Below are 24058 nucleotides of genomic sequence, written 5' to 3'. Positions count from 1 at the left end.
ATAAATAAGTATACACAGAAATTGAAAATCACAATAATTATGGATATGTCCACAATTGTATACCGTTTGTTTAAAAGTTGGAAAAGGCTAAATGGACCAGTAAACTGTTTTGCTGTCTGTCATACAGACACTTGGCTTGCTTAGGAGGCCTAAAGGAAGAACAGAAATAGTGCTCCTCCGGTGCTGCTTGGTTGTAAGAATTGACTTAAAGTAATGCTTTTCAGTCGGTATTGGATGGTATCTGAAGTTAACTTTTTTTCGTTGCAGTTACATGACAAATATAATAGAATTTTCTTGTCTTAGCAGTTTGAATGTATGAGTTAATAGAAGATGGAAAATGTGTCAAAGTGTGACTCTCTTTGTTGTTGTTTAGCCATTTCCATAAAAGTGCTGATATGTTGGTGGCTAATCTCAGGTTTCTCTTGTCTGTTGTATTCTATTTGCCCACAAACATATTTGCTGTAGCCTGTAAAGTTTTTGTCTAATGTTCTGAGCAAGATAATTGTTTTTTTTATTTTTTAGATATTGTTTGAAATACATGTGTTTTTGGGTGTGTTTTTCCTGGATATAAACTGACCTTATTTTTTCTTGTGTGGATTAGGAGCTTTTTTTTAAACTTGATTTCGACAGACCTAGCCTTGAAAATGAGTTTAATAAATCAACTTTGCTTATATTCTTTTAAATGCTGAACTATATTAGTTATTTTAAAGCAGCCTGTTGGATTCTGTTTTATTATGTCTTCCTGAGGAATGATATCTGGAAAGATGTTAGTAATTTGTTAAAGTATGTATTTTAAAAAGCGTAAAATACAAATTTTTGAATTCTATGTGATTTAATTTAGAGAAAATTAAGTTAAAGGATTAGCACAGCAAGGTTTGATAATGGCTTATTTACAGATTGACTGTTCATTATGAAACTTAAAATAAGCCCCAGGACTACTGAAAACCTGTTTGAGTTGTACTGTGCTCCAGATTACATTTCTGCTTACACATGTGATAATGTAATTGGTTACTTATTATTTATCTTTCAAACTCTGACCATAACATGCTGTGAACGTGGTTGTAAATGAGGCCCTCGTTCTTGTCTGGTGGTCAAACCCTGAACAACACAGCTTAGTGTTTTTCCTCATCCAGAGTCAAGTGACCTCAGTATGAACCAGATCAATCTATTATCTTAACAACGTCTGAATGATCATTCTGACTCAAATTCTATAGCTAAAGCTGATGTTACTTCAAAACATGCTTCAGGAATGTTCCTCTTGTAGAATCTTTCTCCTTTAAAATGCTTGGCTCATATAATAATCCTCTTTTTATATATAATCTTCCTCTTTTATATATGCTCTTCCTCTTTTAAATGTTTTACTTAAAATGTTTAAATCTTCATCTTATGAAAAGGTTGGTCTTTTTTTATACAGTCATGAATATAATGCTCATGTAGTGGTGGATTTGCAAACTCAGCCTATAAATTGTGCTATTAATAATTCAGCTCCATATTGTACCCATGACCATAGATAAGAATGTATTTATCAATTATACACAGTTAGTTTAAACCTATTTTAGCTAATGTAAACTACATTTTGTTTTTACTAAATCACACCATTCTACACAGTACAGAACAAGAGCTGCTTTGGGTCAACAAGATCTTAACACTAAGTTAAAAATAATTGTATGTACTGCTTTGAAGCATTTATTTAATTGATTGTGTGATTTGGACTGAACCTCTTTGGAGTTTATTCTTTATTTATGTATGCACATGTATAAATATGGGAAACAAATTAGCTGTAAGACACAATAAACTGTGGCAAGACACAATACCTTTGTATTCTAAGTAATATAGGACGTAGCCAGTGTGCACTGGAACATTAATTAAAATGGAGGTAGGAAAGCTAAAAATGCGCTATAGAAGCACGCCTAGTGTGAATTCACACGTTTTACCCAGAACCAGACAGTGAACCAGACAGTTCTAAGTGAAATGACTGAGCGTTTCAGTTTGTTGTAAAGAAACTGAATTAAAAAGTTTACTTCTTGCTTAACATTAGTAATTAAGATTTAGGTTTGTGGCATTAGTAGAAAAAACAAAATTAGGTAATCCAATCAAGCTATGTGAGCTGTGTTGGTTGAGTTGTAAGACTGTGGATTTTTGTTACTCAGCCCTGTTGCACAGTAGTAAACAACCTTTCATAACTGTTGTTCTTCTCAGTAAGCTGAAATTATATTTTGGTTTTATTGAGGGGTTTTGGGTTATGCTGTAGGAGCAGTCAGAAGTTTGCAGAAGTCTGCAGCTTCTGTTAATTTCTTTCCATAAATTGTCCCAAGCAACAACAAGAAGCCAATTTATGCTTTATGAACACAGTATTCCTATTATCTGTGTGGTGCTTAGTTTTATTGTGCTGTTCATTTTATCACAGCACAAGTTAAACAGTAAGTAGGTCACAGTTGTCATTTAGCAGGTGTCTCCTATAGTAAACAGTAATGTCTGTCATATGACTAACGATAATACACTGACACACGTTTACTGTTTGACAAGTGCACTTTCCAGTTGTCTGAGGATTTCTAACTATACCACATTATATCTCTCTGCAAAGTGCTCTAGGTTAAGGAGAATTGGAACACTATGAATCAGGCAGTAAGAAATAATATTTTTTTGCAAACCAAAGGCTGGTTCTAGATGGCCGGCACTTTACAGTACACAGCAAAATTCATCTTCATTGAGTCACATTCTCAGGCTGTTTATTTCCCTGGGTCAGTCAGGTCATTTGGCTGGAAGGGTAAATTATGAACATGTAGGACATTTCTTGACAGTGAGGTCATAAGGCATATATTAATATTTTTTGGCACTCTGGGACTTTCTGTGGTACTTAAAGGGAAGTCTATAATACACATCTTAAATTCTGTGTCAGTATTTAAAAAAAAAAAAAGACTGGTTGGTTGCACTAAAGTGTGTGAGACTCATCTGATATGTTAGTCCTGTGTTACTCTAGCGATTTTTTTAGATTTTAATTTAAAGTAAATAATGACACTATAATAAAAAAAAAGAAATGCTACAGGTACTAGGAATAAAAAGCGGATCTGTAAATGACTTCAAGTGACAAAGAAAGAATTTCAACATCAATAATAAATCTATAGTAAAATATAATTAAAATAAAAACTAAATTGTTTATTATTTTCTTATTTATAGGAGTTTTCAAAATTGTTGAAATAAGAAAAAAAAGTTGACAATCATTCCTTTTTACTGGTCGTAAAAAATGACATTAGTAATGTTATTTAAAAACACATGCTTAATTAATTATTATTCAGTATCAACTATCAGAAATATGGATGAAAGGAGATTTCAGACTTTTGCTTCATGCTTGTTCTATCTTCAAACATCACTGGATGTTCTGCAATGTTCTCAAATTTCAAGTAAGAAAATTGAGTCATTTCCTTTGGATCAGAGCTGTTGACTTATTTATCTGTTCACACAGCTCCTGTTTTTAGATTATTTTAAAAAAAATGGTATATGCTGAAGTTTTTTTATACATTTGTAGTGGTGTTTGTATGTAGATGTATATCGTTAAAGGGTGTGTAGACTGATTACTGTTTTTTGTTATGCTGCTGCTGTTTAGGTGAGCTAGCCCTGCAGACGTCCTCTGATGGAGTGCTTGTTTTTAACAGCACTCAGAAGTGCCAAGATGCAACCAACAAAGTTCAGAGCAGCATCAGTTTCCAGTGTGGTAAAACAATGGTAAGACCCTGTGGAACTCTTTAGTTGCACACTTTCCGCTAACAGTGACTAAGAAATGCCACAGATGGAAGAATATGTTTCATCGTACTGCAAAAATGAAACCTGATTCTGTTGAATTATTTCCTGTTCCCGAGACCCAAACTCTAGATCGTAATCCAAGCACCTGTGCTGATACTTTTAGCAGCCCCTGAGTGTTCCCTTTCTGTACAGAGGTGATAATATTTCTGCTTACTCATACCAAGGGAGTAAGTGCCGCGTGCTCCGCTGGATGAGTAATCACGAGATTATTAGTAAAAAACTGACACCATCAGTTTTGTTTCCTCACTCATTTTCTCAAATGTTGTGTGAAGCAGTATAAACCATACTTTATGTATTTGTGCATCCCTTATTTGTTCACAATAGAACATTGTAAATAAAATCCCATGCAGTGATTTTCAGTAATGCCTGTTTTTTATGCAGCGTTGCCTGAGGACCCAAAGATCACTAGCATGCCCCTCAACCTTGTCCCTTTGCACACAGAAATTTCTAGATTCTCTGATTGCGTTGATGAAGTTATGTATTGTAGATGGTGGCAAGGCTTTGCAATTTTACATTAAAAATTATTTTTGCAAAACATTTTTGGCAGTTTTTATTTTTTTTGCAGATTCCTGTTTTTCCTCCTGAGAAACTCTGCTTCTATAAAAAGATCTTTTTATACTCAGTCATGTATTTTAGTTCCCTGTTGCTTTTATTGCAGCTGTATTTTATTAGTACAACTTATTTGTCCAGTGTTTTGTTGCCTCACCTCAACTTATTTCCAACATCTAATATGTTTTCTGTGTTCTATTGTGAATAAAATATGGGTCTTTAAATGTGCTAATCATTTTATATTGCTTATAATTAGATTTATGTTTTACACAGCATTCCAATTATTTTTTATTAAGTCACCTGAAATACCTAGAAATGCTTTGCCCACTTTGCCCAGTAAAGCCCACTTGCTGTTTGTGTATAAAATGACAAAATCCATTTGGAAACTTTTGTATGGTAGTATTGTGTAGAATATGTAACTATATAATATATAATGCATATTATATATTGCATAAACTCAGTTTATAAACTCTAGAATTTGAATGTACTTTTCTTTTATTTGCCTTTCTTTGAGTAGCAACAAGGGTAAAAGCAGGCTAAATTAACAAATGCATTAATGCCAGATATCAGCCACTTGCTGATAACCTGTCTAAATGTTTAGATGAGTAGTGATTATATTTCAGAAACAAAGCTGCTTTTTGACATTACAAATGTAATGTCGCTGTAAAATTCTAGGCCAGAAGAGAAATACAGGAAGATTGAGTGTTTTGTGTTCACAGCAAATAAACCAAATCCTCCTTTCAAACAGTGTCACCGCGTCCTTGTGCACTGTTTGATCTATGTGCTTGTTTTGTAATGGGATTGTAACTTGCAGCACAGCATTTCACTCATCAGCTCTCATGTATTTTTTTATACCAAAGGGCACACCAGAGTTCATCACTGTTTCGCAGTGTGTGCATTACTTTGAGTGGAAATCATATGTCGCCTGCAAAAGAGAGAAATTCAAACCACAAAATGAGGTAAGTACGCTGTGGTTGGGTGGAGGGGTGTGTATATAACCTTTTTGTATAAACAACAGACCCCTTTACTTAAGATAACACTTATCCTAATAATTTTCTTATGAGGTTTTTTGTGTCACATAAAAACATAGAAACAGTAAAGTGGAAACCTTAGGCTTCTAGTTAATTTCTTTGTTTTGTTTGCTCTGTCTTGCCTTGTTAAGGTGCCGTGCTACGTCTTTGATTCTGATGGAAAAAAACACGACCTCAACCCTCTCATCAAAGTGACAGACGGCTACCTGGTCGATGATTCAGACGATGATGTGGACTTTTATATTAACATATGCAGAAATTTGAGTGAGTTGGGTTTGCATTGCATGTTTTACTGAAGATTCTGTCTGGTCATCTATCATCTATCGACCAGCAAATACAATATAGAACTGAGTGCGTTTTAGGACAGATACCCTTATTCGCTCAGTCTGCCACGTGTCTTTAGATATTATTTTCAAAGGAGAAAAACTCTATTAAATACTACATTGTCATTGTTTTTTTATCCTGGTCCTGGAGGCACCCTGTTCTGTGCATTTTTGTGAATGTCCTGTTTTTAACAAGCCTCCTGCTATAAAAAAGGGCTTGTTAATGATAAACTAATTGTTTGGATGAGGAATGTTGGGAGAAGGGAAAGCACTCAAATGTGCAGGGCAGGGTGCCTCTAGGACCAGGTTAAAAAACAATGACACAGTTACACTGTTTGGTAAACAAATAACACAGAAGGAGTATGAATAACAAATACATGCAAATGTAAGCTATGACTAACACATTCTCACTTGTATATATAAATCATCTTTAATAATTTTTAGTATTATGTTTTTTATGAGAATTACAGAATATTTTAGAAGAGAGGTTTTTTTTTTTTTTCCTCTCAACAAACACTATATTTTGTCATTTGCAGACCGACCAGAGAGCCTGTGTCCTGTAGACTCTGCTGCCTGTCTTACTAACCGCAGCAGATCCTTCAGCATGGGTAAACCAGTGAAGCCTCTGGAGCTGATCTCTAAAGATAGGTAAATGCAAATCCACAATTTGCTCACTAGTGGCTCAACTTCATTATAAACCTGTGTATAAAGGCTGCTGTGGAGTGTGTGACAGTAGCCTTGTTCTGTTTATCTTAAGGTTTGTTGGATACACTGGATAAATGTGTGGAAAGAAAACTTCAGTCTGTGCTGTATCGGTTAAACTCAGCTTTACTCTATTCTAGATAGCACAATAAACGGTTATCTGAGCATAGGCCTAAATTTAAAGGGCTTTTTCTGAACAAGCCCATTAATTTTACTCTCCAACAAAGAGCAGATTCTTTTTCTTTTCATTTGGAAAACCTCTGTTATTATTGGGCCTTGCGATTATTTCATTTAAACTCCACCTGAAAAGATAATATCAATTATCAGCTGAACGTTAGTTGGACTATGTTCTTTAGGCCATCTGACAGTGGTTGCATGAGTGCATTACACTGTAACTGCTGGTAGTTCTGTACAATCCTGTCCTGCTTTCTTGTTGGTTGATTCTTTTTGTTCACTGTTGTAGGTTCACAGTTTTGATCCAGCTGCAGACAATTTCAAAGCTTTATTTTGGCAGCTAAAAGTTCTAAATAAGAACCTGGAGTGCAAGCTTGCATTGAGCACCATAATAGCAGCAATTGTTTAACTCGGATTAACAGGGGTGATAGCGTTCCGGCGCCGCGCCGGAAATCCGGCGTAGCGTGGCTCTATAAAAATATATATATATATATAAATAAAATAAATAAATAGAGCCGGTTCAGGTATTAAGTCCCGCCTCTCAGTAGAAACAGCCAATCAGCTTGCTGTTTTTTTTTTTTTTTTGCGGAGGAGCGGGGGAAGCCCCTCCCTTGCTGTGAGATTTAGCAGCGGGATCGGACGCAGCAGCTTCAGCTGATTTAAAAACAGATCTGGATATACGGAGATTTTTCTCAAAAAAAGATAACGGTAGGCTAAACACGTAAACTGTGATGATATGTTTCTGATAGCTGGTTAAAAATACACTTCTTGTATCAGCACACAGATTAAACCCACTGTGATTAATAAACTGCAGCTGTGTTAGTGAGTTAGCTTGATAGGGAGTCAAGGTTTTAGAAAATAAATAAACTATATATGTAATGTTCAACTTGCCCTGTACCTGATCAGCTAATCACTATTTCACATATTTCACTGTCGTTATTAGTTTAGGATTACAGGAGAAAATGAATATAGCTAATTATCTAGAAGCCAGATGTAGTGGATAGTCAGAATTTAGTACAGTACTTTATGTTTGTAGTTTAAAGCAGTTTCTTAACCCTGATCACTGAACTAAAATTGTGTTTTCCACCTGATCTTCATTTCACCTAGATTTTCACCTGATCTTGATTTTCACCTAGAGTGACAGCTGTCACAGTGAAAATGAAGCGGAGTTATGAAAGTGGTTGTGCTAAACGAAAGAAACGGGCAGAGAGCAAAAGAATCGCAGATGCACTGCCAAAATTCACCTCCTTTTTTTACACCTCCTGAACCGATCAGTGTTTTTGGGGCCGATTCCGATCGCCGGTCGTCTTTCACCACGATGGGCCGATCGCCGATACCGATCTTGGGCGGGGCCAAATGCCACATTAATGCCACACAGGTGCCTGGCAAACCTGGCTGGTACAGATTCCCCTAATTACATCCACACCAAAGCAAACACTGGTAATTTACGCTGCTAATAAATAAACATGAATGTTAGTGACCAAAATAAACGCTTTTTAGGAGAGATATAAGTTCTGTGTAAATATTTATAAGACAATACCTGACAAAATCAGTTTTAATGACGTTAAATAAACATCACTGTGACAGCGCTAGTCGCAGTTTCACCGCAGTAAAGGACGAGGAGGTGAATCACTTATCTAACCAGCCTTTACTGATTTCTGCTCCAATAACCCTTTCAATAACCTCCAATAGCCTTTAATAGTCTTCAGGAGCCTTCAACAGTCTAACCTTGCAGCCGTGGTGTGTCCACTAAACTCCGTAGTTATAAACATCATGAGGTTAGCAGCGCGCTAACTGACCTGTTTATAATGTAATCCGAGCAGTGCCTCCGTGACAACTGCTGCTGTTAGCTGCTTTGGCTGAAAGGTGAACTGTAGAGAGCTGTATTATCCGTTTTTAAAACCTTTTCCTACACAGATGAACTTAAAAAAAACGTGTAAAAAAAAACGCTCCAGACTGGCTGAGCTGAGCTCTGTAGCCCGTGGCTGGGCTGTAGCTGTGACTGAGTAAAGACAGCGGGGGCTTGTGCTGCTGCAGCTCTGGCTAGTGGTTGGATGAGGAACTGCAGCTTCCTGTAAGTGAGCAGTTTCACCGGTTTCACCAGTTTCATCCACACACAGCTCTGATAAACTGCTTAACCCTAAACTCCTGAATCAGATCGGCTAAAATCATAAGAATATCTGCAGAACAGTGTTAATATGCAGTAGAATATACAGAACAGTGTTAATATGCAGAAGAATATACAGAACAGTGTTAATATGCAGTAGAATATGCAGAACAGTGTTAATATGCAGTAGAATATGCAGGATCAGGGTTGAGAAACACTGCTGTAATGTGACTTCTGTTCATTTGTAGTTCACAGTAAGACCACATGTCCTGACGTTTATAAAAATCTCTATGAAACATAAAGTTACATTATTTTACACAAGGACACCATCTTAAGAAGAGCTCTCAGTAGAAAAATAAAAAATAAAAGTGCACTTTTTTTTACAAGAGTGGAGAAAATGTAAATATGAAAATGAAAACGTTATCTAAAATGTGTCACTTGACAATAAGGTTATACACAGACTATTAAATGTTTGAATAATGTGTCAACATTTATGCCTATGTTACGTCACATATGCAGTCTGTTGTCCCTCCCCAACAACCCCCCCCCCCCCCCCTCCTCACCCTGTTGGAACAGGAAAAAAAAGTTCAGGCTCAGGATTTTTTTTCACTATCACCCCTGGATTAATTATTATTTTTAAACATTGTTGTGAAAAATGATCACATGTATGGCTTGCCCCTAGTCTCAGACTCTTTCTGCTTTATGGATGTCAGGTTAAGGCTGCGGTATGAAGGTGAAGCTGAAAGTGAGCTGTGTGATGGACACAAGCCTGCTGTTACCATCACCTTCATCTGTCCAACCAGCAGACAGCAGGTGAGATACTCATAACTTTCAGAGTTGTGGTTGCTATGATGATGTTTGTATGAATAAAGGAAATGATTAACAAGTGCATTCATGAGCTTGTATAGCATCCTCAATTTACTGATACTTACAGTATACATATAACATTTTAAAACATTTGTAGTCAACCTAAGTATCCCATTAAGAGCTCTGGGGATATGGAGATGTGAAAGATTGCATTTATCTTTACCCCACATAATTCCTTTTCTCTGATGACAAAGTTCACATCCTGAAGCTGACATTGATTTCTCCATTCCTTTCCAGGGGAGCGACCCCAAGCTGACAGCCAAGACGAACTGCCGCTATGAGATTGAGTGGGTGACAGAGTATGCCTGCCACAGAGACTACGTAGAGAGCCACAATTGCACACTGACCAGCAAACAGCACGACATCTCTGTCGACCTCACACAACTCACACACAGCTGTAAGACACTGTTAGGAAGTATGGAGGACTAAAATGTTGAAAACTGTGGGAGAAATTTATTGTTAAAAAGAGGAATCAAGTTTATAGAAGTTTCCACTTTCCCCAAAAGTATTTGATTGGCATATGGATGTTTAATGACTAAAGTTTGCAACTTTATAGTAGTTCAGTCTGGCTATTAATAGTACTACCTGCATGTAAAGCCCTATCTGGACCGGCTTAGTTTCTCAGGGGGACATCTGTGAAAAATATTTCACACTTCTACTCAGTGATAAAACTCTCGAGTCCGGACTGCAATTGAAAAAATTAAGGAGGACCAGTGATTTTTTTTTTTTTTTTTTTTTTTTTTCTTTCTTCCCTTCTTCCCCCCCGCGCTTTTTCGGTCACATGACATTGTGTTCAGTAGCTCACCCATTTCCACTCACTGTTGTGTTTACGTGGATCTCCGTGGAAACGCGTGCCCAAAATACTACATAATTCGTGACACTGGGGTTTAATTCCCAATCAAATAATCCTGCGCTACACCAGTAAAAGTCCTTGGGCATTGGTTCGCTTACTGGTCTAAGCACATATTTAATCCCATATGGTTATATCCAGTGAAACTGTTCCTGCCAGAATAATAATTTCTCCTCCAGTGCAGATAACAAATTAGGATGAGGGGATATTTGCATTTATAACATTGTGCTGGATGTTAGAAATATTGAACTCCTTCAAACAAGCACCATCAATGTGTTGTTTCACAAATTGGCACAAAAGCGTGTCCCTAATGTCATTCAGTTTCAGAAAGCACATTTACTTAACAAAACTGTACTGTTGGAGATGAGTATGTGATGTAGGCCTGCAGTTTACTCAATACTTAGTGGCTATAAGCTTCTGTATCTACAGTAGCTAGATTGACTCTATTTAGGGTTTGATGTAAATTTCACCCAATCATCTATTTGATGTATTTAAACGATTTGGTAATTGTGTTAGAGGAGGGTTTTCCCTCTCTATGATCATCCTCTCACAGTTAATTGAATGACAAATTCTGTCCTAATGTCTCATGCAGCTGGAGAAACCCCCTACACAGCTGAGGCCAAGATCGGGAAGGACAGCTACATTTTCTATCTGAATGTGTGCGGGGGGACCACAGCTGGCGAATGCAAAGACTCCAAAGGTTTCATATCCTCCTGTCAGGTGAAGGATGATGGAACAGTGAACAAGATAGCTGGGAGATACGAGAATCAAATTCTGAGGTTCGACAACTCTATCTTTCTCATTTCTTTTAGAAAGCAGCTCAAAATTGTGGACGGATTGTAATTTTAAAACTATTAAACCCCTGAGGACTTTTCAGAAAGCAGATCAATGTGATGTGTAAGCAAGTTGAAGAAGTTACAAGGTTTAATCATATAAGAAGTTGTGCATTATATTGACAAAACACATAGGAGACCAAAAAATATAGAAGAATGAGTTCCACAGAAATTGTATTCCATTCTAAATGACTGATTTCTGTGGCATCCATACTGATCTTATTTATATATGCGTAGTAAGATTAAACATTTAAGGTGAAAATGAAGATTACAAAAATATAATATTTAAAATATAAATTAATCATGACATTTTCAAAGAATTTAAACTAAAAATAATAAGATATCATGCCTGTCATTTGTACTGTATGATTAGGCATTAAGCAGGACTGTGGACATAAATAATGGTAAAACTGTTTTGTTGTAACAGATAAGCTGTAAGAAGCAGTGTTCGGTTTCTGTCCTGATCCAGGTACTCTGACGGAGAACTCACTCTTATCTATCCAGGAGGAAGCAGCTGCAGCTCAGGCTTCCAGCGCATGACCGTCATCAACTTTGAGTGCAACTCTACTGCAGGTTAGTACTGTCAGTGACTCAACCTCTCACTCAGTCAGTCATTTTCCCATTCAGTCTTGTGCTGCTGAGTGTCGAAAGACAAGGGTCAGTCAGTTTTACTGACAAGTTTTAGTCAATACAGTGCTGGTTACAAAGTTACAAAGTAGTTTTTCTTTTTTTTAAGGTCATTTTTAATCCAGGTAGACACTGATTGTGAAAGTTTAGATGGAACTGTATGTACGATTGTTTCAGTTAACTTTGATTTAGAAATAAATTATATTAAATCTCTTCATGCTAATTCTAAGCATTAAAGAGAATGAGAAAATGTATGAGACATTGTAGCTGCGCTGGTGCAGCTTCTTTTCATATTGATTTTTTTTTTCCATTCATTTATAATTGCTTTGATCTTGTATTGTTTTTCAGAGAATGGCCATCCAGTGTTTACAGGAGAGACTGACTGCACTTATTACTTTAAGTGGCAGACTGCCTATGCATGTGTCAACGATAACAAAGACTTGTTGTGCAGAGTAACAGACGGAAAAAAGCATTACGACCTCTCTCCCCTCACTCGCTATCCAAGTGAGTAAACAGTGATTTGAGTGAATGTTTGACTGTAATTTTACAGTACTGTTCAGAAATCTTGCAGATTTAGTAAAGCTGGGCATTTGGTCTGTGATTGTTAATTTGTTTGAAAAACAGCAATTTTAGAAGATGTACAGATACATACTGGTACTGGTTATGTGTGCATTAGTTTAACCATTAGGAGTTCTCTCCTTAGAAAGCACAGCATTACAAGTTCCCACCCAACATCTACCGGTAATTTATGTATTTAGGTCCTTTATTACAGTAAACGATGTGAGCTGCTGCTGAAACTAAACAAATGTTGATCTCTGTTTCTGGAGTTCACGGGGAATTAGCAACCAAACCTCTGTTTTACTGAACAGAATATCAATAAATTTACTCACAAAACACTTAATTTTTTTGAACATCTATTGTAACATGGGAAAAAAAACGCTTAATGCTGAGAGAAACAGTTTTGAACAAATGCTGTGTCTGCCTAAGGCTTTTACACAGTAGTGTCTAAATATGTGATGTGTGAAATAAATTAAAAACACACAATAGAGTTCATATTCTGAATGTCACACAAAAAAGCAGGCATTTGTGGGATTTGTTTTCCTGCTGTAAATGTGTAAATGTGTGAAATCGAGCATATTTTTTTTTACTTAATTTCTTAATTATAAATTTAACATCATGGTTTTGTGTAAGTACCATGTCATCAAATCTTTCAAATCTTTTAGGATCAGATTCCCCAAATCCAATTCAGAACTGGGATGCAGTGGATGCTAATGTTCCAGACTCTGAAAAAAAGCGTTTTTATATCAACGTATGCCAGAAGGTCATCCAGCAGAAGGAAACCAGCTCCTGTCCCAAAGATGCAGCTATTTGTGCTGTGGGTAAGTGCAACTATACCTTCACTCACTAAAGTGTAGTTAGCAGTTCTGTTGATTTGTCTTGCTGAATTTTTTTCTAGGTTGATAATGGTACAGTAACTCTCACCTTTATTCTGCAGGAAAAGGAAAATCGATCAGTCTGGGTAAATTCCTCTCCTCACCCCGGAAGGAGCCTCGGGGGAATAACTTGAGGCTTGTATACACTGAGGGAGATGTGTGCCGGAAAAACACAAAGATTCAGACCATCATTACTCTGAAGTGTAAGCCCGGGGATGTTGAAAGTGCCCCCATCATGAGGAGTGTGTCCGTTGACGGCTGTGTTTATGAGTTTGAGTGGCAGACAGCAGCGGCCTGTGTTCTTTCCAGAGCAAGTGGAGATAACTGTAAAGTGGAGGACTCTACTGCAGGTAAACCGAACTCCACTATCTGTTTATTACAAAGTCTTAACGTTGCACCAATGTGCACCAATTTTCTTATTATCTTGAATGTAATTAATCAGCAAAGGCAAAAAATACTGAGCAGAATCCTTAAAGCACATGTTAAACCAGACACAGTAAGCACACTGTGCTTCATATATTAATGTATGTAGTTTATATACAGTCTTTTACAGTATTCAGCCAAATGTACAGTCTAGGATGCTGAATCATTATGTGGTTGCCCCACACCACATTTAGATCAAATGGTCTTTGTGTTGTTTCAGGTAGAGTGTGTGTGCATGGACAGAAATGTAAATTCTTACTTAAGAATGACAGCTACTTCTGTTTAGAGCAGTTTTGAACATTTGATTGAAAATCCATAGACTCTTTTCCTGAATGATTCATTTCCATTAATCAGTGCTTCCGGTGCAAACATAAGATGTCATTTTATTGTATCAGTCTTAAAGATACAGAAGTAAACTAATTTGCCTGAATAATACAAGGAGATGTATAACACATTCCATTTAATTCAGTTCTGCTTTAATCCTTCCTCTTGGTTGGATGCATTTCAATAACGGTAGATAAATATATGTACTTTTATCTTTCCAGGTTTTTCATTTGATTTGACGCCACTAAGGAAGGCCGGTGGAGGTTACTACAATATATCTGATGATGAATATGACTACTTCATTAATGTCTGTGGGGGTGTTAATTCTGAGAGTTGTCCTGGGACAGCAGGAGCCTGTCAGGTTGACAAAAGGCAAGGCTATTCTTTATTTCACTAAAAGTATAAAAACTTGTTGTTGTTGTTGTTGTTTTTGTTTTTCTGAGCTTGTGTGTCCTTCCTCCACAGCAAGACAAAGTCCTGGAACCTTGGCGAGTTTAATTCTAAGCTGTCGTATTACGATGGCATGATCCAGCTGGACTACCTGAACGGCTCCCGGTATAACGACAAAAAACACACACAGCGATCCACACACATCTCCTTCCTGTGTGACAGAGAGGCTGGACCAGGAAAACCTGAATTTCAGGTAAACACACTGCCCGAGTGAGAGTGAGAGTGAGAGTGAGTGTGCTGGGTGTGCTGACTAAGGTTTCACTCTCTAGATGAATTAATGCTGTGCAAGCTAACAGATTAGCACTTTTTAGTGGACTTTTGCTTTTTTTTCCAAGCTGCAGAGTAATAGTGCTCCACAGGGACATAGTGTTTTTCTTATTTTGGCTTGCTTACGCTCAGACCTAAGACAACTGCCCTATTTATTTATTTATTTATTTTTATTTTTTTCAAATTTTTCCCATTTTCTCCCCAATTTACACGGCCAATTGAAAAATAATGTTGTGATTATCTGGGGTTGTGATCTGTTTCCTGTCCTAGGTTGAGGATGGTTTTACCTACAACTTCAGATGGTACACTTCTTATGCCTGTCCGGAAAGACCCCAGGAGTGTGTGGTGACGGACCCTGATACTTTACAGCAGTATGACTTGTCTAGGTGAGCACTGCTTTTCTCACTTTACTATTGTTACAGTTTACAGTTGCACTCACGAAACCCTAAGCCCACTGGTTTAATTCATTATGAAACATTAGAAATCACAACCTTTAATGCATTTGTTAAAACAGGAGACTAATGTTAAGTTACCAATAAGTCTAATTAACTTGTATAGCACCGTTTACAGCTGATGTTGGAAAAAAAAATCTTTAAAAGTATCCAGTAATAGGACAAATGATACATAAAACATAAACATGAAGAATTGGCTAGGTGGTATTGTAAAAAAATAAAATAAAAACCTTGATATTCTTCAAATGTATGAAGGATTCTCGATTTTTACATAACAGATAGAAGACCATTTGATTTGTGTTTTTTGTTAAATTGTAGGTAAATAGAAACAAAATGGCAACACGTTTTTTTTTATTTTGTTTTATATGTATAGCAAGTGGCAGCAATCATACAAGCAAGTTTTTATATTTAACAAAGTGCAAAAAAACTCTCCTTATATTTTAGGAAAGGAGCGATGCAAAATATTGAAATCACTGCCACACTGCCTTGACAGAAACTCAAGACTATCTACTGTTTTTAAATAGTGAGAACTACTGCTAAAGTTGGTAATAGCTAGCTAGCGATTATATTATATTATATTATATAATAATTTAATCAGTGACTTGGATCCCAAAAGCAGAAAGAAATGTATAGAAGGGGCTTGCCTTAGATACATAGCTATAAAGCTTTCAATTTGCACAAAAGTGAAGTCATTTGCGATCTGTGGTTGTGGTCAAATCAATATCGAACACAAAACACACACACAAATGTATCTCTGGATCTCAAAAGCTATGTCCCCATTATACTACCATAAATGCACCACTTCAGAAGTCCTCCTGAGCCTATTTTATCTTTTAACATTAAACCTCTCCCTCAGTTAGCCTTGCAGTGAATAGCTTTTCCTTTTCCTTCCTGCAGTTTGTCAAGGTCAAATGGGCCCAGCAACTGGCAGGCCATGGATTTGTCTGACCCCAACAATCGGAGGAAGTATTACATCAATGTGTGTCGACCTCTTAGACCTGTGTCCGGGTGTGATCGGCTGGCCTCAGTCTGTGAGATGACATACGAGATTCAGCAGGTCAGATGAGTAGCCAGGCTGCCATTGTAAATAAGAAAGTGTTCTTAATGTCTTGCTTGCTTAAATAAAGAATAAAATAGTGTCTGTTCCCAGAGTTCTGTACAGAAAAGTAAGATCTGCTGCTGTAAAACAGACACTTTGCTGCTACTGCTTTTATCAGCAGATACTTACCTTCTGGTTAGTTGCAATGTTGGGTTAGAGGTCTGGATAAAGATGCATTCTACTGTGGTGTCACTTTTAATTAGCACCTTTATTAATTGTTTATTTATTTATAACTTTGTATATTAGAATTGTAAAACAGGGAATATAAGTTTTTGGTGTTTTTTTGAAAGGTGCTCTTATGTTGGTCTCGAACTGTGGCTTTCCTTTGTTTATATTGTGGCATGGCATTTTTAAAAGAGTAAGTGTTCTTATTACAATTTCTGTGGCTGTAACTCATTGTTTTGGTACATGTGTTTATACAGGGGGTGCCAACTGAAAAAGTGACTGTCAGTAACATGGGCTTGGCTCTAAAAGGGCCCGTGATTGTAGAGGAGAACCAGTTGATGCTGGAGTATACAAACGGCTCAGCGTGTGACGCTGATGGAGTGATGACCACATACACAACCCGCATTCACCTCATCTGCTCTAAACAATCTGCGGTGAGGATTAGACCTGGATTTATTTTGGGGGTTTATTTTTGTATTTTTTGTTCCACTCTGCAGCATTATAGTTTAATGTTTTTAAGTATTTGGTAATTATTAACAAATGTAAGTTCTTGTCATTTAAGTTTATATGAAAGAAAACCTAAAACAGTCTGGCAGTTTGGAAATCTACATTAAATGCATATATTGCAGTTTACAAAGTACAAATTAATACCATATCTCTGTTTTACAAATTGGTCCCTACAGGGTCACAACTAGTCATGTTGTTTCTGTATAGCTAAACAAATGATTTTTTTGCATTCTTTAGGTGCAGTCTTCAGGTCCACGGTTTTTGACCAGTCAAAACTGCACAACTAACTTTGTGTGGAACACAAAAGCAGCATGCCCGATCTCAACTGCGGTGGCTACCAACCAGGTGAGTGCTGGATTTGCTCATGGTTGTTCTTCTATGTCTGTTGCTTAAAATTTCTAAATTAACTGGGTCTTAATCCATACTATTTTTCAAGACGCATTGAATTATATTTTGAATCATTTACTTACTTTTAGGAATTTTAAGAAATGTCAGATAATTTCAGAATGATGAATAGATGATTTATTTTTTTTAAGGATGCTGTATAATTATTAAAGGATGCTATATAATTTTTAATACAACTACATATATATTGTATACATAAAGAATCACATTTTGAGGCAGATAACACTAAATATAAATAAATAGAAAATATGTAAGTATATAATTTATACATATTTATTAAAATACTATAATTTCTTATAAACATTTCAGGAAAATATGAACAAATTCATATGACACATTACTCTAAACATTAATTATTGTTTATCATCACCAAAGTTTCCCAAAGTTCCGAATTCTACTAATGACATTACATAAGTAAACATACTCAGGAAGGTTGCAAAAAAATCACATTCTCAGAGTTTAACATTGTAGTTCATATTACAGATATCTGACCCAGGTTAATTTGTCATATGTAACTCTAGAGATTGTGTATTATATCTAAGTTTTTTTTTTTTCCTCTCTCTCTCTCTCTCTCTCTCTCTCTCTCTCTCTCTCTCTCTCTCTCTCTCTCTCTCTCTCTCTCTCTCTCTCTCTCTCTCTCTCTCTCTCTCTCTCTCTCTCTCTCTCTCTCTCTCTCTTTTTTTTCTCTGACCAGACCTGTTCTTTGAAGGACCCCAACACAGGCTTTGAGTTCAACCTTGCCCCCCTGGCCTCCAAAACTGGATATAACACAACTGCAAATGGAAATCTGTTCATAGTAATATTTTTTTATCTCTTTGAGAGAAAGCAAATTTATATAGATAGATATTATATAGATATATTAGTATGTTTATGTTAAAAATAATTTATGAAAATGGAAATGAAAGTATTGGGGCGTTGTGTTAAGTGTATATGTAACTGTTACAGGTGAATATATGTGGCGAGGCGTCTCAGTGTGGTTCAGATGAAAGTAAGTCTATAGCAGGCTGTGTGTTGGAGAAGGGGAAGCCTCACAGTCCTGTAGGAGTGGAGAGGTCTCTGCAATTTTCCACTGATGGGCTTCTCACACTGATTTACAAAGGAGAGCTGGACAAACAGATGGGTATAATTTTTTTATAATTTAAATGCAAATAAAAAAAATTACTGCTTATGAGTTAATGCAAGTTAAGAGTTTGCATATTTGTCTTTTTCACCTGATCAATATTGATAATGTCTGTTAATTTTCTGAACTGTTCCTCTTATGTTCCAGGCACCAGGGCCACCTTCACCATTAACTTTGTGTGTGACCAGAATGCCAGTACGGGCTCACTGAAGCTTATTCGTGAGGAACTCGCCACAACTTCACACGTTCAGCATGACGTTCTGTTTGAATTCTCCACTGCTCTGGCATGTGAGCCTGCACCTGTGGATTGCCGTGTGACTGGTACGGGGTTTTTGTCTTTTTTTTTCCATGTGTACTGTCTCATAAAAAATATGTTTGCTGAACGAAACATATGGTCATTTATTTTTTAATTGAAATGTAGCAATGATAGCTTCTGTAGATAAACATAAAATACAGTGGCAATCAGAGAATATTATTCCAGGTTTATATTTTTCTTCATTTTATTTTATGAAAAGCTTGTTGATTTTTATTAGTAATAATTATATACAACTGAGTTTTATTGGAACTTCATTCTAGATTTTATTCCTGTTTCTCAAACACTTTTACATGTTTATTTTTCTGATAGCCTCAGACTTTTTTCTTTTAACCTATTTTTTTTACAAATTAAAATGTTCTAATTTTGATTTATTACAAATTATTTAAAACCTGCATTAACATATGGATAACATACAGACTAACATGCAGAATTCTTTCTGCACATTTATCTAAAATAAAATAAAGGATTATTTATAATGTTTGAACCTAAATATTTGTAAAATAGTAACAACAAAATTGTTGTTACTTGTTTTTGCTTGCTGGTTTATATGCTCTGCTTTTGCTTAATAATATTGAGGTGAAAAATTTAAAAGCTGACCGTTTTGTCTCTGCATCTCTCCTAACGTGTTCTTATTCTTGCAGATTCTCAGGGAAATGAGTACGACCTGAGTGATCTCAGTCTGGATAATAAGGCCCATGTTCCCTTAGACACTTCAGATCAGGCCAAGTCTCAGAAGTTCTTTATCAACGTTTGCAAACCTCTGCCCCTTATCCTGGGCTGCCCTAGTAAGTTACTCTTAGCCTTAGTCTGTCTGTGTTTCTCTGCTGTTGTCTTGATTTCATTTTACTGTTCATAATAAGAAAATTATGAAGATGTGCTACAAATTTAAACAAACAGCTTCAACACTTTCCCAGAGTGAAGTTAATCATGTGCACTATCCAGTAAAATCAGGCAGATGGAGCACTAACTTCATTTGTCATTGACAGTTGGAGTAATTGGAGCCTGTGGTCAGATTAATGGCAGAGGTTTGAACCTGGGATACGTGCAGTCCAGCCTACAGGCCGCTTCTGATGGCTCCATCAGCATCGTCTACCTCAACGGAGATAAATGTGGTGCAAATGGTCGCTTTTCAACCCGTGTGATCTTCCAGTGTGACGACAGCCCGGTAAGCATTTTTATTACCTATTCAGTCACCCATCACATTGATAAGAATTTGTAATTGCTTCTTACTTCCCTGCAAAGGTTATAGAAATGCTATTTTATTGTAATTTAATTTATTATTTAAGAAATTCTGTTCTACTTTCATACTTGTTTGTCCTCTGATTAAAGGGCTCACCTATATTTGATCGCAAAGATGGCTGTGAGTATGTCTTCGTCTGGAGGACCTCAGAGGCTTGTCCTGTGAAAAGGGTGACTGGTAGGTGGAAAGTAATTTCATTCATTATTTTCTAACTATAATTTTATGCATTAGAGATTCATAATGTAGTGTCATATTAACACTCGTCACATTATATATACACACATGTTTTAAAGGAACTTGTTTATATTAAATTGTGTCTTACACAGTCACTCCACACCACTTCTTCCCTGAGTCACACTGCAGTCCATTTCTCTACTAAGGCAGCCCTACCATGCAATACCAGTCCTTAAGCAAGACTACCATCACTGCATTCATTTTTAGCATGACTAGAATTTTATGTTACTCCAATGATGGATGCTGAAAGCATTATTACTAGGGGTGTAATGGTACAGAAAATTCAAGTTTCGGTTCAATTAAATACGTTTCCGGTACGGTTGGTGGGAAAAAAATAAAGAGGATGGGCATTCTGTATAGCCTCACCTTTCATTACTTTATTTGCTTAAACAACAAATATTTTTTGGAAAGGAGGGAGAGAAGGAGGGAGAGAAGGAGGGAGAGAAGGAGGGAGAGAAGGAGGGAGAGGGACTCCTATAGTGCCATGACTGTTTGCAAAGTATACATGTACTGTTACACCCCTAATTATTAATATTGTAACACGTTGGATTATTGACCTCCTGTGTTTTAATTTCCCAACATTTTATTGCATAAAACAAAACAAAGCTTTGTCCTATTGTCTTGTGTATAAAACCAAGTACCTAGCTATACCTCTTAACTTTTCAAACATCTGGGAAAGAATGGGATGTTCTAAAGAGTTCACTGAATTTTAGCGTGGTCCTGTAGCAGGTTGCCGTTGTTGCAGCAAGTCAGTTTGTGAAATTTCTTTCACAAATCAGCTGTGATCAGCTGTGAGTGAGTGGCATGAGAAAAGTGGACAATTTAAGAATCACACCAACTCACTATGGCCAGCACTGTCTTAAATAGTCAGACTACATAAAGCTACAGAGCAGGTTGCTGAGTGCTAAGGTGTTTGAAGTGAAAAGTCCTGCTGACTCAGTAACTGCATAGTCCTGGCCCTTTAGTTTATTTAATTTTTTTTTAAAATAATTAATTTATGTATTTTTAAATGTGTTAATATTTTCCCTCTGTGTGTGTATTCGTTTGTTCATATATACTGTTATGTTAGTAGCCACGTGACTCCACAGTGTCCAATCTGTGACATTAAAGCAACATGTCACAGAAATCAAACACAGAGCCAACTAAGCATCTCATGCAGTTTATAGCTATTAAAAGTGAAGTGTTTGTGGTATTTTTAAAAGTCAATCTTTGTAATCAAGGTAAAATGTTCAATTAATTGTAATTCATTTGAGGTCACATCAAGCTGTCTCTCCATTTTTTTTTTCTCTATTTTTCAGTTTTCCTAGTGCTTTTACTGCAGTTGAATAGTTTTTTTTTTTGTCCAACTAAGCACATTTTTAATAACATAAAAATCTATCTAGATAGTGTTTTTTATATTTTGTGTATCAAAGATTTTCTGTGATTGTTTTGTATGGCATCTTGATGTATGTGCCAATTCTAAACCCAATTTTTTTCTTCTTCTAGGCACAGACTGTAAGGTAAGGGACCCCAGAAGTGGCTACGAGTATAACCTTAATTTGCTGGCTGGGACCGACTACGAAGTGAAGAGTTCGCAGTATGAATATCACTTTGCAGTGTGCGGCCCCATTACATCTTCAGTCTGCCCGCATGGAGAAAAGAACACTGTAGCCTCCTGTCAAGTAGAGGGATCGAGTCACAGGATTTCTGGTCAGTAAATTATATTATATTATTCTATATACATCATATGTTGGTAAGTTAGCTGCTGCGTTTGCTATTAAGACATATTTAATGCTACATGCTCATTCCCAACTAACAGGGGTGGCTACTAAAAACTTAACATTTGATGATGGAGTCATAATGATCAACTACACACATGGAGAAACCTGCCACAAGATTTACAGTCGATCAACAGCCATCCTCTTCTCCTGTGACCACAACAAGAGTCCAGTATGTGTTTTTCTTTTCTCAAACTACCCGTATTTATGTATCGGTCATAGCTGACAGCATAGCTTTCTATTTTTTTAAGTGTATTTTTCTTAAATGCTGTGTGATTCGTTCATTACAGGGGAAGCCAGCTTTCATTCGGGAGACAGCAGACTGCACCTATATGTTTGAGTGGCACACTGCTTTGGCCTGTCTGCCGTTTAAGACTACCGACTGCACCTATAAGTGAGGAAAAATCACATTTAATAAATGTCATGACTGCACAATGAATTGAATCTTGATCAAAGTCTATTTTCTTAAATTAATAAACATTGCCAGTGTTTTTTTTTATAATAAAAGAATAAAATATGATGTGTGAAGAGGCTTCACTGTTTTGAAAGAAATTGTGTTAATATTAAGCATTTAATTCAGACACATCATTATCATATAACACATTAAAACTTGGTCCATATTAACACCGATTTAATAGATTTGTTAGAATCGAGGTTTCTAATGAAAAAATGTGAGATATAAACCTTTGCTTTTGTTTGGTTTAATTTGGTTTTGGTGCTGTTGAATGTCAGTATCATTATGATTTGATTACATATCACTCACTGTCACTTGTCTTTATGTAGTGATGGCCATGGAAACTCATATGACCTGTCCTCTCTGGCTCTGCACAACTCTAACTGGGTGGTCCTGCCTCAGTCTGGGAACATGGATCAGCGCTACTATATCAATGTGTGCAAATCTTTAGTGCCACAGAGTGGTGAGTCAGTACTCTTTGAAAAGCATCCTAGTGATGATTCTCTTTAATGAAAAGTAAAGCATAGCAGAGCAGATAGAGATCGTTCTCAGATGGAGAAAGCTGATTGAAAAAGTATTGTGTTCTCGTTTTGTCCTTATATGAGCGGTCAGTCAAGAAAGTATATGGGTGTCTTTGGGTTTAATGCAGATTGTCTTGCAGTATGATTGGACGATTGCCGATAACAATCGATGGTGGGACTGTTTAGTTTTAAATATTCTACAAATATGGGAGTTTATATCAAACACAAACAAAAAATAGCTTTTCAGTTTTTAGAGGCTGTCTCTAATATTAGATTAAGATATAAGAAATGCCTGGAAGCATTATCAGAAGGGAAAAAAGTGCTTGACTGATTTAAACAGAACCAACAAAATGGTATACATAATGTAACTGTCAGAGTGACAAGTTAATAAGGATGTTTGTTTTTTATTTATCATTATAAATTCATTGTCATTTAATTTTATGTTTTTTTAAAAGGGCGAAAAATCAATACGAACAGGTTTAAAAAATATACGTCTCTAAAGTAAAATTTGATTGGAAAATGAATACTTGGTTCAGTGTTGCTTTACTGTGGAGCATAAGGAGTCATGTAACGCGAGTTAGTTACACGGGTAACTGGGGAATTGTGGGCCAGGACCATCTTGGAGGCAGAGAGACAACTAACTTAGCAGCGGAGTGGGAACAACAACCATAGCTAACACAGGGTCTAAAAGGAGCACACGGTTTCACGGTGTCCGATGAAGGAAGAGAAAAATAAACCCTCAAAAGACATCAGTATGACTTGTGGCTATTATTGCATTAGAACGGTGTAGCTACACATAGAGATATACAATCGTAGTCAGAATTTGGCGTACACTAATTATGGACATGAAAAATCATGACCATACTGGGCTTTCAAAATTGTTTTAAACGGTTCTTTTTCTCAGGTTTTGCATATTGTTTCACAGTGCCACAGTCAAGACCTATCATTTCCTGTTAGTAATCTTGATTGACTACAGCTGATAACCTCTCTGCACCCACATAAAAAAACAATCTTTTTAACACCACTG

At 36.5% G+C, this 24058-nt stretch overlaps 1 protein-coding gene across 1 annotated transcript in view; it reads left to right on the top strand.

The window, feature by feature from the left end:
* The window catches only part of igf2r (insulin-like growth factor 2 receptor), a 42921-nt gene that overhangs the window by 1764 nt on the left and 17099 nt on the right, over positions 1–24058 (top strand). The window contains exons 3-29 of the mRNA XM_049484201.1: positions 3605–3723; positions 5211–5309; positions 5513–5645; positions 6241–6352; positions 9401–9500; positions 9792–9951; positions 10997–11183; positions 11707–11810; positions 12213–12368; positions 13088–13243; positions 13360–13647; positions 14266–14416; positions 14510–14687; positions 15032–15147; positions 16111–16270; positions 16735–16911; positions 17222–17329; positions 18084–18185; positions 18335–18509; positions 18657–18830; positions 19467–19610; positions 19812–19990; positions 20155–20242; positions 21785–21988; positions 22098–22228; positions 22347–22450; positions 22840–22973. Of these exons, the coding sequence (XP_049340158.1) occupies positions 3605–3723; positions 5211–5309; positions 5513–5645; positions 6241–6352; positions 9401–9500; positions 9792–9951; positions 10997–11183; positions 11707–11810; positions 12213–12368; positions 13088–13243; positions 13360–13647; positions 14266–14416; positions 14510–14687; positions 15032–15147; positions 16111–16270; positions 16735–16911; positions 17222–17329; positions 18084–18185; positions 18335–18509; positions 18657–18830; positions 19467–19610; positions 19812–19990; positions 20155–20242; positions 21785–21988; positions 22098–22228; positions 22347–22450; positions 22840–22973 (3939 nt within the window). The remainder of the gene's footprint in view (positions 1–3604; positions 3724–5210; positions 5310–5512; positions 5646–6240; positions 6353–9400; positions 9501–9791; positions 9952–10996; positions 11184–11706; positions 11811–12212; positions 12369–13087; positions 13244–13359; positions 13648–14265; positions 14417–14509; positions 14688–15031; positions 15148–16110; positions 16271–16734; positions 16912–17221; positions 17330–18083; positions 18186–18334; positions 18510–18656; positions 18831–19466; positions 19611–19811; positions 19991–20154; positions 20243–21784; positions 21989–22097; positions 22229–22346; positions 22451–22839; positions 22974–24058) is intronic.

Source organism: Astyanax mexicanus, chromosome 1 (assembly GCF_023375975.1).
Source record: "Astyanax mexicanus isolate ESR-SI-001 chromosome 1, AstMex3_surface, whole genome shotgun sequence".
NCBI lineage: Eukaryota > Metazoa > Chordata > Actinopteri > Characiformes > Acestrorhamphidae > Astyanax > Astyanax mexicanus.
Note: the sequence above shows the minus strand (reverse complement) of the source record. Positions and strands in the feature narration are given on the sequence as shown.